A 12,975-nucleotide genomic window follows, 5' to 3' on the forward strand; every position below is an offset into this window, starting at 1 on the left:
TATTTCTTTATTAATGTTAACACACATGTGTTTTAGAAACATGAAGGGATAACCTTGGTTGTCCTTATAATAGATCCTGTGGGCTGAACCTGTGGTTCATAGCAGAAGGGAGATGTGGAGAGAGATGAGTCTGGAAAGATAAGTAGGAGTCAGCTCATGGAGGGACCTATCTTCCATACTAAGGAGGCTTCACTTTATCTTGACCAAGGGAAATTACTGGGGGGTTCTTCATAATGGTACTATCATACTAAAAGTTGCATTCTAAAAAGATCCCTTGGGCTTCCCTGGTGGCACAGTGGTTGAGAGTCCGCCTGCCGATGCAGGGGACACGGGTTCGTGCCCCAGTCCGGGAAGATCCCACATGCCGCGAAGCAGCTGGGCCTGTGAGCCATGGCCGTTGAGCCTGTGGATCCAGAGCCTGTGCTCCGCAACGGGACAGGCCACAAGAGTGAGAGGCCCACATACAGCAAAAAAAAAAAATCCCTTGGGCCAAAAACTATGACAGTGGGGCTGGAGTAGATTCAAGAGGCAGGAAAGGGATATATCAATTGGATGTTGAGAGTGGGGAAAAAGGGAGGAGCTGAGGATGAAACTGGGTATCTGGTTTGGATGTCTGCTGAATGGAGGTAACATTTGCTGTTTTGCATTGAATATACAGGAATAGACTCCTGGGCAAGACAGTGAAACAAATTTTGGACAAGTTGACATTGAGGTGCCAATGGGATACTTAAGTGTAGTTGTCTAGTCACTGAGTGGTTAAGGGGGCCTGGAGCTCAAGAGAGAGGCCTGGTTGGGTAGACAGGAAAGGTCTCAGGTGAAAGTGGAAACCATCAGGGAGAGTGTGCAGTAGAAGAGGCCCAGGCCCAGGTCCAGAACCCTGGGGAACAGCAACTTTCAGGGCAAAATGGTGTGGTGCTTAAGTGCAAAGGCTTTGGAGCCACACCGCCTGTTATTAGTGTCATGACCTCAGGGAAGTTATTTACCCCAGTTTCTGCATCTGTAAAATGAGCATATTGAATAGCACACTTAGAACAGTGCTTGCGATGTTTAGTTTCACTGAGCTCTGTGAATAAAGAGCTGTCCAAGAAGGTGAAGAAGAAGGGACTAGGAGAAGGTGGAGGAGCTCTTAAGGTGCAATGAGGAAAGACAATTTCACAGAGATTTACCATGTCAAACTCAGCCAAGAGGACGGTACCAGAAGGTCTATAAACTGTCCATCTTTCAGCAATTAGTGGCTTCACCAAGAGCAAATTCTATGGAATGGAATGAGCCAGACTGTAAAGTGTTGAAAAGTGAGTAGGGGTCAACACTGATACTTTCTTCCCTCCCCTCACGGTGCCTCTCTCTCCCACTAGAGGCTTCCTCTAAGGACAATGAGTTATGGATCATATTCCCCTTTTCCCAATCAATTTCGGCCACCAATGGGATAATATGTTGTACCAGGTTACCTTTCATTCTTCTACTTTTGTGCCTTGCACGTCGTACGCGACTGAAGTAACTGCTGATACAGGGGCTTCTACAGACTCCTTAATTCGCGTTATTAGACTGCTCGCACCACGTCCAGGTCCATTCCTTCCATGACTGCTTAGAGGAGTGTCATTCCCATCATGGCCACTTGGTGGGGCCCGCCCTCTCGTCTGGGACCTCAGGTCACGACCCCGGAAGCACATCCTTCGCACAGGCTCGAGGGAAGATGATGGCGGCGGCGGCGGCGGCCCGAGTGGTGGTGTTACCCGCGGTGCGGCGGAGGCTCTGCGGTTTCACCGAGAGGCTCCTGGCCGGAGGTGCTGCCGGGCGGGTGAGCTTCCCTCCATTTGTTTGGGTGCCGCCGGGACCAGGCTAGGCCGGGCCTCTCCCGCAGAACTCCGCGCGGCGAGCCTGAGTCTCGGGCGCCCGGCCGGGCCGCGGGCGTCGGATCCACACCCCCCGACAACGGCGGGGCGGGGCTTCCCAGCCGGGACCCGTGGGGCATCAGGCGGCCGGGGACGCTTATCTCCCGCCGGCGCTGGTCTGGCTTTGTTACCCCGCAGCGCGTGACCCGCCAGGGACTTGTGGCATGACCCTGGTTTACCGGCCCCCTGCCCTAGTCACTAGGGAGTCATTATAAAGAGTGCATGTTGATCACTAAAATCGCAGTGCTTGCCATTGGGGGAAATTAAAAAGTGAGGACCCCACCCCGCCCGCCCCGAGTTCTGTTTTTTCTTAAAACAGCGTCTTCATCATCAACTCTGCTTCCTGTGAACCAAGGGGTAGCTAAAGGAAAAGTTTGTCTGTGTATGTATATTTCTCGTGCGAGACTAGCTTTGTCTAGAGGAAAAGAAAAGCTGGGGACAGGCGAATAGTCCGTAGCCAACAAGTCAGTCAGCCAGAGTATATCTTGAGCACCTGCCCTTCTTCCTGCCTTCTCTTTTTCTGCCTTTTTAAAAACTGCTTTTCTTAAACGGTGGAAACCTTAAGCATTTCTACGTTGTGTATAGGTATTTTTATATTTTTCGCTCCCTTTCTTGGCTTCCCCCATTCACCCACCCCCGCTTCTGCCCTCTATGGTGAATATTAAATATTTCTAGGAGAAGTATTGAAATAAAAGTAGTTTCTTGGGCTTCCCTGGTGGTGCAGTGGCTGAGAGTCCGCCTGCCGATTCAGGGGACACGGGTTCGTGCCCCGGTCCGGGAAGATCCCACATGCCGCAGAGCGGCTGGGCCTGTGAGCCATGGCCGCTGAGCCTGCGTGTCCGAAGCCTGTGCTCCTCAACGGGAGAGACCACGACAGTGAGAGGCCCACATACCGCAAAAAAAAAAAAAAAGTAGTTTCTTTCAGGATAATTATCGTAACTGTTTATTTGCCTTAAGGAAAGGGCATATGTAGACATGTTGCTGGCTTTAGGAAAGTGGTTGGTTGAGGAATGTTCTCAACATAGGCCAGCCAAGGGGTGGGTCTCAGTGGAATAAAAAGGAGGAAAGAGTACTGTATAGAGTCTCTTTGGGATAGATTTGGTTTTCTAATCAACATTTCATATTAGAATAGTGATATGTTTTGCTTCTTCCCTCCACCCCCAACCAGTCACTATATTTTGGAGGAAACAGATTGAGAAGTACACAGGCTGCTACACAAGTTGTTCTGAATGTCCCTGAAACGCACGTAACCTGTTTGGAGAATGGACTCAGAGTGGCCTCTGAAGACTCTGGGCTCTCAACATGCACAGTAAGTGATTTAGTTTGACCCCTCATTAGGCGAGAGAGCAAACTGTTGATTTTAATTTAAGCTTTTCATTTGGTTGGCAGGTGGTTGAAAGTAGCAGCAATTATTTTGCCTTGACAAGTGACTGTCACTTGTGAATCTCTTCCTGTGATACTTCCATACCACACAAGTGTCTACATCTGGTTCTTGTAGCCTGTTGTGTCATGTAGTGTTGATAATGAGAGAGATGTATTTGCTGGACTACTCTGTGCCAGATGTTTTTACATATATTGTCTTATTTGATCTTTAAAATAGTTCTTTGTAGCAGGGATCATCATATCCATTTTACAGTTGAAAAACAAGATCAGAGAAGTTAAATGGTTTTGTCCAAGGTCACACAGCTAATACATGACAGAACCAGGATTTGAACCTAGATTTTCTGACAGTCTCTGATGTTCTTTACACTATGCTTATTAATTGACTGTAGTAACACATCGGGCTAAGAATCTGCATCCTCAGTAAAGCTGGCAAGTAGGTATTTGTGGCACCCAGCAGTAGCCTGATGACCAAAAATTTTAAATCTCATAGTTCATAGGACCTTACTGTCAGTCCACTCAAGAAGACTTTAATGTTAAGGCTGGAAAGCATTTGTCAGAAAAAGGAAGAAGACTGCTCCCTACCCCTACCCTGTCCCCTCAAAAGAAAGATGTTGTCTTATTTAATTCTTACTTGATTGCATTAAGGTTGGGCTCTGGATTGATGCTGGAAGTAGATATGAAAATGAGAAGAATAATGGAACAGCTCACTTTCTGGAGCATATGGCTTTCAAGGCAAGTTGTAAGACTTTTTTTTTAATGCATTTTCTTTAAGAGGCAGTAAACACAAAATCTCGTTCTCAGGTAAGGAGAACTATAATAGTATAGCATGTTTTACTTTTATTTCTAAAATATTTTTTTCAGGATAATTACCTGAAATAATTACTGATAATTGCTCTGTAGAGCAAAACAAGGATTTTCTCTTGGGATGTAAGGGTCATTTGAAAATATGCCACTATTTCTGAAGCCTGATGTACTTTAGAAACCAAATTTGGTCCTTACATAGGCTTGTGTCCTCATATTCATTGTCTGAAGTGTTTAGAACAGATGAGGGATAAAGGAAGAGGTCATAATTTTTTTTTTTTCCTCTTTTATTTCAGGGCACCAAAAAGAGATCCCAGTTAGATCTGGAACTTGAGATTGAAAACATGGGTGCTCATCTCAATGCCTATACCTCCAGAGAGCAGACTGTATATTATGCCAAAGCATTCTCTAAAGATTTGCCAAGAGGTATTGTTATTATTTATACTGCAGATGTGTAATTTCCATAGGAATTCAGAAATGATTTAGTGCTGTTTACATTATGTTTGTTGAGAAAGAAAATGAAAAAAATGAACCAAACTTTGGGTGAGGGGGCACCTGTTTTTATTTTTTCCTCCAAATATGAGAAACGATAAAAATATTTGTAGGCTGCAGGACTTGTGCAAACCAGGCCCTAACACTTGATTCAAATATTACTTCCTCCAGAGCCATACCTGTGTAGTGAACTATTTTTAATTGTTTTATTATTTGTTTACTTTTACTGCCTACTTTTTGTTTTGTTTTTTCTCTATCCTGTTATCTGAATATTTTATTTCTACAAGTCAGAACAGATTTTCTGTCTACTGACTGCTGGGCTTTGTTTTTGAACAAAATTTGCTTGCTTCTTTATTGCATTTGCACATTCTGGTTCCTCATCCTGGCGTGCACTTCTTTCTTACTGTCCTTTCCATTAATTTTTTTCAAAATTCAATTTATTTAAACTAAAAAAACACACAAAAACCCAATACAGATCACCGATCCCCCCACCCCCAACCCCAGCAATGATCAGTCTGTTCTCTATATCTATGAGCTTGGGTGTTTCTTTGTTTTCGACTTTTTTTTCCCCACATATAAGAGAGATCATATGACATATTTGTTATTTCTCTGTCTGACTTTTTCGCTTAGCATAATGCCATTGAAGTTCATCCATGCCATTGCAAGTGGCAAGATTTCATTCTTTTTTAGGGCTGAGTAATAATACTCCTCTCTTTGTATGTGAGTGTGTATATGTGTATCACAACTTCTTTATCCATTCATTCATTGATGAACACCTAGGTTGTTTCCATATCTTGGCTGTTGTACATAACGCAGTGAACACAGAGGTAGGTCTTTTCAACTTAGTGTTTTTGTTTTCTTTGGATAAATGTGCAGAAGTAGAATTGCTGGATTGTATGGTAGTTCTATTTTTAATTTTTTAAGGAAATTCCATGTTGTTTTCTATCGTGGCTGCACCAGTTTACATTCCCACCAACAGTGTAAAAGGGTTTCCTTTTCTCCACATCCTTGCTAACCCTTGTCTCTAGTCTTTTTGATAGTAGCCATTCTGACAGTTATGTGGTGATATCTCATTGTCGTTTTGATTTGCACTTTCCTGATGATTAATGATGTTGAGAATCTTTTCATGTACCTGCTGGCCATCTGTGTGTCTTCTTTGGAAAAATGTATATTTAGATCTTCTGCCTATCTTTTAATCTGATTGTTTGTTTTCTTCCTATTGGTTTCTATGGGTTCTTCATATATTTTGTATATTCGCCCCTTATCAGATATATGATTTGCAAATATCGTCTTCCATTCAGGAGGTTGCATTTTCATTTTGTTGATGTGCAGAAGCTTTTTAGTTTGATGTAGTTCTACTTGTTCATTTTTGCTTTTGATGTCAGGTTCAAAAAATCATCACCAAGACTTATGTCAAGGAGCTTACTACTTCCTCAGTTTTCTTTTAGCAGTTTTATGGTTTCAGGCCTTCTGTTCAAGCCTTTAATTAATTTTGAGTTAATTTTTGTGTATAATAGGTGTCCAATTTCATTCTTTTCCATGTGGCCGATTTTCCCAACACCATTTATTGAAGAGACTATCCTTTCTTTGTTGTATATTTTTGGATCTTTGTTGTAAATTAATTGATCATATATGCTTGGGTTTATTCTGGGCTCTCTGTTGGTGTTCCACTGATTCAGTACCTGGTTTTATGTACCATACTGATTTGATTACTGTTCTCTGTAATGTTTGAAATCAGGGAGCATGATGCTTTCAGCTGTGTTTTTCTTTCTCAAGATTGCTTTGGCTATTTGGGGTCTTTTGTGGTTCCATACAAATTTTAGGATTGTTCATTATATTTCTGTGAAAAATGCCATTGGAATTTTTTTTTTTTTTTTTTTTTTTTTTTTTTTTGGTCTGGCCTCCTTCATTCAACTTAATTATTTGGCATTCATCAACGCTGTAGAAATCAATAGTTCATTCCATTGTATTGCTGGGTAGGGATATATGACAGCTTGTTTGTCCTTCTATAAACTGATGTTTGTTTGGATTCTTTTCAGTTTTTTGACTATTACAAATAAAACTTTTTGCGGTACGTGGGCCTCTCAGTGTTGTGGCCACTCCTGTTGCGGAGCACAGGCTCCGGACGCGCAGGCTCAGTGGCCATGGCTCGCGGGACTAGCCGCTCCGCGGCATGTGGGATCTTCCCGGACCGGGGCATGAACCCGGACCGGGGCATGAACCCGTGTCCCCTGCATCAGCAGGCGGACTCTCAACCACTGTGCCACCAGGGAAGCCCGCCATTGGAATTTTGATAGGGATTGCATTGAGTCTGTATATTGCTTTTGGTAGCTTGGACATCTTAACAACATTAATTCTTCTAATCCATGAGCATGGACTATCTTTCCATTTCCTTGTGTTGTCTTCAGCTTCCTTCATTAATGTCTTGTAGTTTTCCTCGATTAAATTTACTCCTAAGTATTTTATTCCTTTTGATGCAATTGTAAATGGGATTACTTCTTATTTTCTCTTGCTGATAGTTCATTATTAGTGTATAGGGACACAACAGATTTTTGCTTATTGACTTTGTATCCTACAACTTCACTGAATTTGTTTTAGTCCTAACAGTTTATTTGATGGAGTCTTTAGTGTTTTTTATATGTAATATCATGTTGTCTGCAAATAGTGATAGTTTTACTTCTTCCTTTCCAATTTGGATGCCTTTGATTTCTTTTTCTTGCCTAATTTCTCTGACTAGGAGCAATTTTTTTATTCCTTTTTTATTACAAAAATTCTGAAGCAGAATAAGCAAGTGTTCACTTAAAAGATTATTGATGATTGTTTTCATAGCAATAAAATAAAATAGATTTTATTTCGTAGAAGTAAAATAATTATTCTGACAGCATAGCTATTTTTTGTAGTTACCATGTTGTAGAGTGTTTTGGATATCTTAAGGGAAAGTTATTACACAAAACATTTTCCCAGTGGGAGAATTAACGAAAAAATGTAGCTGTTTTAGTGCTAATTGGTGAGACTATTAATCTTTAAGGTCCTTGTATAGTTGTAGTTAATTTCATTACTTTGAAATTTTGGATTCCTAATAGGCTTTCATTAATAATGTTTGAATGCCACTTTACACAAGTACCTTTGTATATATGTAATTTGTGTATGTATCATCTCATTTGATCAGCATAGTAATCAGATAAGTGTCTCCACTGTGCAGTTGTGGAAATTGAGGCGCAGCCCTGACTGTGACTTTCCCCGGATCACATAACTTAGTGGCTTACTGTGGACTCAAACGCGTGTCTTCTCACTCAGATTCACTGTGTCAGGTTGCTTTGTCAAAACAACAAAACAAAACACCTACCACCTGCAAATAAATAAGTAAAATTTTCATAACATGGTAGCCTAACTTGTGCATTAGAACCAATGAAAATGAAAACAGTGGAGGGTGTGTTAGTTTGAATTGCAAAAAACATTGGTTAGATTCTTACTGATTTCCGTAGAAATAGTTTTTGCCCCAGGACTAGTTAGGCACTAAGAATAAAGGGCTAGGCCAGGCTACTTTAAAGGACTGTTGATTCTAGCCTGTTTCTCTCCTTTATTTACACAGAGAACAGCAAAGAAAGCAAAAAAGAGGACTAGAGAAAGGAAGAGAGAATTTAGAAGACTTTTTTTTTTCTTTCTGGCTTCTGGCTGGGAAGGACAGAGTCCCTGCTAGTGGGAGTGGAAATGGAAAAGAGAGGCGCTCTTTGAGGAATCCAAAATGGAAGTGCTCTCTGAAGCAGATCCCACTTTGGGAATTTGCTTGAGTCTTTTATACTCTCAGTTGGGTGAAACCTGGTGTGTGAGGTAATAATTAGATGTTTAGACAAGTGGTCTTCAAACTTTTATGATCATCCATTCTTATCAGTAAGAGACTTGAACATATATCCTCAATATAGGTATATGTATAAATTAAATACATGTACTGCTGTACTAACATATACAGTATTACATATACATTAGAAAGAGAAGATTCTGAGTAAAACATAAATATTGGGAAATATGAATCCCCACTTTAGAAGGTACCAATCTAGACTACTACTTCCACATAAAGGAGGGGCTTCACACAGGATCCCTTGTCCTCCCATCTGTCTTTGGGCTCTTCCTTACCCACCTGGGCCTTTATTTCTCTTGTCTGGACAGATAGGTTTTTTTTGTTTGTTTTTGTTTTTAAATTTTATTGGAGCATAGTTGATTTACAGCATTGTGTTAGAGAGATGGTTTTACAGATAATTTTTTCTTTTTGCCCAGGATCTCGGTCCCAGCCTATTCTAGCAGTCTGTTTTGTCATGTTGGGTAGTCTGTAGAGGTAATTAATTACAGGAGGTCCTTGGTATTTGAACATTATTGCTTCTGAGACAAGTCACCTTAAAGTGAACTTAAAACAAGGAACAGAAATTTAAAGCAGAGTAACAAAATGAAACTAAAGTTTATAAATTTGTTTTATATTGTCTAAAATTTAGATTGTGATTGCAACTATATACTAATTCTTCAAGGATAGTTTAGGTTTTCCTTTTTTGGAGAAGTATGTACTTTTTCTGATAAAATTGCTTAATAGCATGATAAATCCTTTAGTTCACTTGTGGCTTTTTGCAAATTAGGGTCATTTTTGTATAAATACTTGAGGGTCTTATCAGTTTTTCCAAGGGTCACTTTTAATCCTTTGATAGTCATGTTATCTCTTTTAGGGTACCTATCCTTTTTTTCAAATGTTAACTGCTCCAGCTCTGTTGGATCATCATTTATCAGTGACTTTACTAATTAATGGTCAGAATCTAACCAGCATTGACCAGAATCTAACCAACATTGACCATTAACTGGCATTAAGTGGGGAAAGATATTTGACAGGACACTAATTCTGTAAGTGGTTCATTGGGGGTATATATTAGATTACGATGGTTCTTGGCTTCTTAATATAGTAGCCTCGTTGCTGTGGGATCTTGGGTAGTAACTGTTTGGGTGATGTCGGCTCTCTGTGTGTACCTGTGTGCTCTGAGTAGATAGATAATTTTCTCCTTACCATTGTCACAGAGAACAATATACAGTTATATGCAGATTTCCATGACCGTTCTGAAGTGGTTGTAGGCAGTCATTTTACAAGTGTTGTGGGGACTTCTGGCAAATTTAGTCTTATTCAAGTTCATCTGCACCACAGGGGATTGCATTTCTCATTTTAATTTAGTCCTTCTAGGTATATCAAATTATAGAAACATTTATTTCTTCTTAGTTTAATCATTTAGTCAATATTGAGTGATGGTCACTATCATTGTTTCCGATGCTAATTTAATAGATTTTAAATAGTGAAAGTTTAAGATTTTAGTGTTTCTTCTTGTGTTTTATTTTCAATAAGCTGTAGAAATTCTTGCTGACATAATACAAAACAGCACATTGGGAGAAGCAGAGATTGAACGTGAACGTGGAGTAATCCTTAGAGAGATGCAGGAAGTTGAAACCAATTTACAAGAAGTTGTTTTTGATTATCTTCATGCCACAGCTTATCAAAATACTGCACTTGGACGGACAATTTTGGGACCAACTGAAAATATCAAGTAGGTATAATTCTCAGATTTTTTTTTTTTTGAGAAAAAATTTGAATTGTGAAAATTAACATTCACATTCAAAAAGTATGTTTCAAAAAGTAATTTTTTACCCCCAGTAATCTGAATGAAATTGTACTTAAGCTACACTTTAGCCCCACCTAACTCCCAGGTGTCTGGGTTTGTAGCTACTTCTGGAATAAACAAGTGATGGTATTAAATCTTTTTTTTTTTGATATATACTTTGATACTTGTTGCATATATCCTACTTTTGACTGCATTTAACTTGGAATACCTTTAAGGTCCAATTTAGTATCAGGTATATTATGTGAGGATCTGTGCTTTTAAATTTCCTTTTAATACTGCTTTTCTTACTCCACTTACAGGTCTATAAATCGTAAGGACTTAGTGGATTATATAACCACACATTATAAGGGGCCAAGAATAGTACTTGCTGCTGCTGGAGGTTAGTTTAAATTTCTGTGACTGTTTTAAACACAGAGTGATGTACTTACCAGTTTGATCCTATTGGCAGATGTCTTTAGAGTTTTTATTTAGAGAGCAGATTGTTAAATGTGCTGGGTAAGGGCAGTATGGAGCCCTGGAACCAGACTTTTCCTCTGTCTTCTCTTTAGTAGAGTTTTTCTTCTTTTTTTCTTTTAATTTTTATTTATTTTTGGCTGTGTTGGGTCTTCGTTGCTGCACACGGGCTTCCTCTCGTTGTGGCGAGCAGGGGCCACTCTTCGTTGCAGTGTACGGGTTTCTCATTGCGGTGGCTTCTCTTGTTGCGGAGCATGGGCTCTGGGCACGCGGGCTCAGTAGTTGTGGCTCGCGGGCTCCAGAGCGCCGGCTCAGTAGTTGTGGCGCATGGGCTTAGTTGCTCTTCAGCATATGGGATCTTCCCAGACCAGGGCGCGAACCCGTGTCCCCTGAGTTGGCAGGCGGATTCTTAACCACTGGCCACCAGGGAAGCCCAATAGAGTTTTTCAATGGGAAAATGTAGTGACCCTCCAATATATAAGTGTGCACACATAATGGAATTTACTTGTAAGAAAAGGGCAAATGAGTGAACTGGGAGATAATGAGACTTGGAAGATGGTGTTCTATGGTTTGGGAATCTCTTGAGATTTTAAATTACTTCTTGAGAACCAGATTCATCCTTGGTCAGGCATGGTATGAGTATGTTATGTTGTTTATTCATTCTTTGATTTGTTCATTCTTTCAGTAAGATCTGCTAGTTACTGAGAAGGGGAAGTATATAGGGGATTAGGAGAATATTTAATGGGAATCTGAACATGCAAGTGGCATCAGGACAAGGCTTCCTTGTTTGAAGCCAGTGAATGAAAGAAAATTCACATTAGATTTTGCTAGATTTTCTGGTAATCTGAATTTAGGCAAATTGTACATTTTATTGGTTTCCAGTTTTGTGTTCTCTTTCTCTTTTTAGGACAAAGTGAAGATACATGGAATGTTCTTTTGTGTAAATTTAATTTTTCTCTCTTTAGAAATGACAATATATTAAAATTCTAGTTGCCCTGGATAGACTTTAGGCTCATTACTTGGGAATAATGGAGATGAAAATGAGGGTTAAGTATCTTAAAACATGTTGCCTTTGTGTGGCAGATAAGTGGGCTCTGAAGTTATCTTGAGTTAGTAACATTGTTTCTAAAATGGCTGGGGTTCAACAATTGAAACTGTCTTGGAAAGGGAAACACTATTGGTTGGATGGGGCCTCAGCAGCTAAGCTGTCAGGGATGTCTCTGCCATTGTTGGTGGCATATGGATGCAGTGGGTTTTATCATAGTTCATTGGTTCATTTTGACATCACCAGAGTTGAGATATCTTACAATTAATTAATGGCCTATCCTAGATTAATTAGCATTTTGTCTTATTGGTACATAAGTGATGATGTTTCTTATCAACAGTGGCATCTTAACTTCAGTGAAATAGGCCAGAGCTAGCTTGATTTAAAAAAATAAAATTTACTGGCTCCCCTGCCTTTTGGATAGAGGTAGGCAGAGGTGGTGCTGGGGCAGAAGCTGAATATATGGAACATCCAACCAGGAGGGCTATAGGTGAAGGTAGTAAAACAGTGGAAGTGGTTGTTAAGTGCTGAGAACTGTGTGCATGTTCATGGTTCTGCACTCTCTGCTTGTCATCCTTGTATCACCAGGGTCTTCCTATTGTTTTGTCGCCCTCTGGATTGATATCTAAGGCGGCTCTCCTACATAGTGATTGTGAAAACGTGTGTAATCATTCACTGTCTTGTTTTATACCAGAGATTTGTTTGGAAAATATGGGTGTAGGTTGTGCTTTTATGTTCTAATGGAATGTTTCATTAAAAAAAAAATGTTGTGGTGATATTTTTTAAGGCACTTACCCATGTTTAAATTTGTCTTGTAAGTTTAGGAATCTTTCACTGACTGAATCTGTTTGGATCCCTAGTTTGGAAAATAAGGGATATAGAATCTAAGTAACTCTTAAGTTTTGGATGGCAAGTAGTGAGTGTTTGAATAGCTATGAATTTATTCAGAAATTTATATGAGGTTATTTTGTTCCTGTATTTTGATAGCAGAGCACAGAGAATGAAGCATATCTTGTATCCAACTTTCTTTAAATGATAGTTCTTTTCTACTTTAAAAAATTTATTGAAAAGTGACTTTTCCTTGCTAGTTTGCATTCTAGGAGTTTTAATTATTTAATATAACATGATTCTGTATGGAAAATGGTATTTTCAAGCTATCTTATTATCCTTATCTGTGAATCCATTGGTATGTTATGAAAACTGTGATGGTTCTTCAGAATGAGAAAGCTGGGCAGCCCCAAGCCTTAAAACCAGGGAAAGA

The 12,975-nt window shown here is 39.8% G+C and overlaps 1 protein-coding gene across 1 annotated transcript in view; it reads left to right on the forward strand.

Moving 5' to 3' along the window:
- Positions 1–1,691: 1,691 nt before the first annotated feature.
- The window catches only part of PMPCB (peptidase, mitochondrial processing subunit beta), an 18,528-nt gene continuing 7,244 nt past the window's right edge, over positions 1,692–12,975 (forward strand). Inside the window, exons 1-6 of the mRNA XM_007467051.1 lie at positions 1,692–1,798; positions 3,061–3,201; positions 3,921–4,007; positions 4,373–4,502; positions 9,943–10,141; positions 10,516–10,595. Coding sequence (XP_007467113.1) covers positions 1,694–1,798; positions 3,061–3,201; positions 3,921–4,007; positions 4,373–4,502; positions 9,943–10,141; positions 10,516–10,595 — 742 coding nt within the window. The 5' untranslated portion in view covers positions 1,692–1,693. The remainder of the gene's footprint in view (positions 1,799–3,060; positions 3,202–3,920; positions 4,008–4,372; positions 4,503–9,942; positions 10,142–10,515; positions 10,596–12,975) is intronic.

This window comes from Lipotes vexillifer, unplaced genomic scaffold, assembly GCF_000442215.2.
Source record: "Lipotes vexillifer unplaced genomic scaffold, Lipotes_vexillifer_v1.1 scaffold450, whole genome shotgun sequence".
NCBI lineage: Eukaryota > Metazoa > Chordata > Mammalia > Artiodactyla > Lipotidae > Lipotes > Lipotes vexillifer.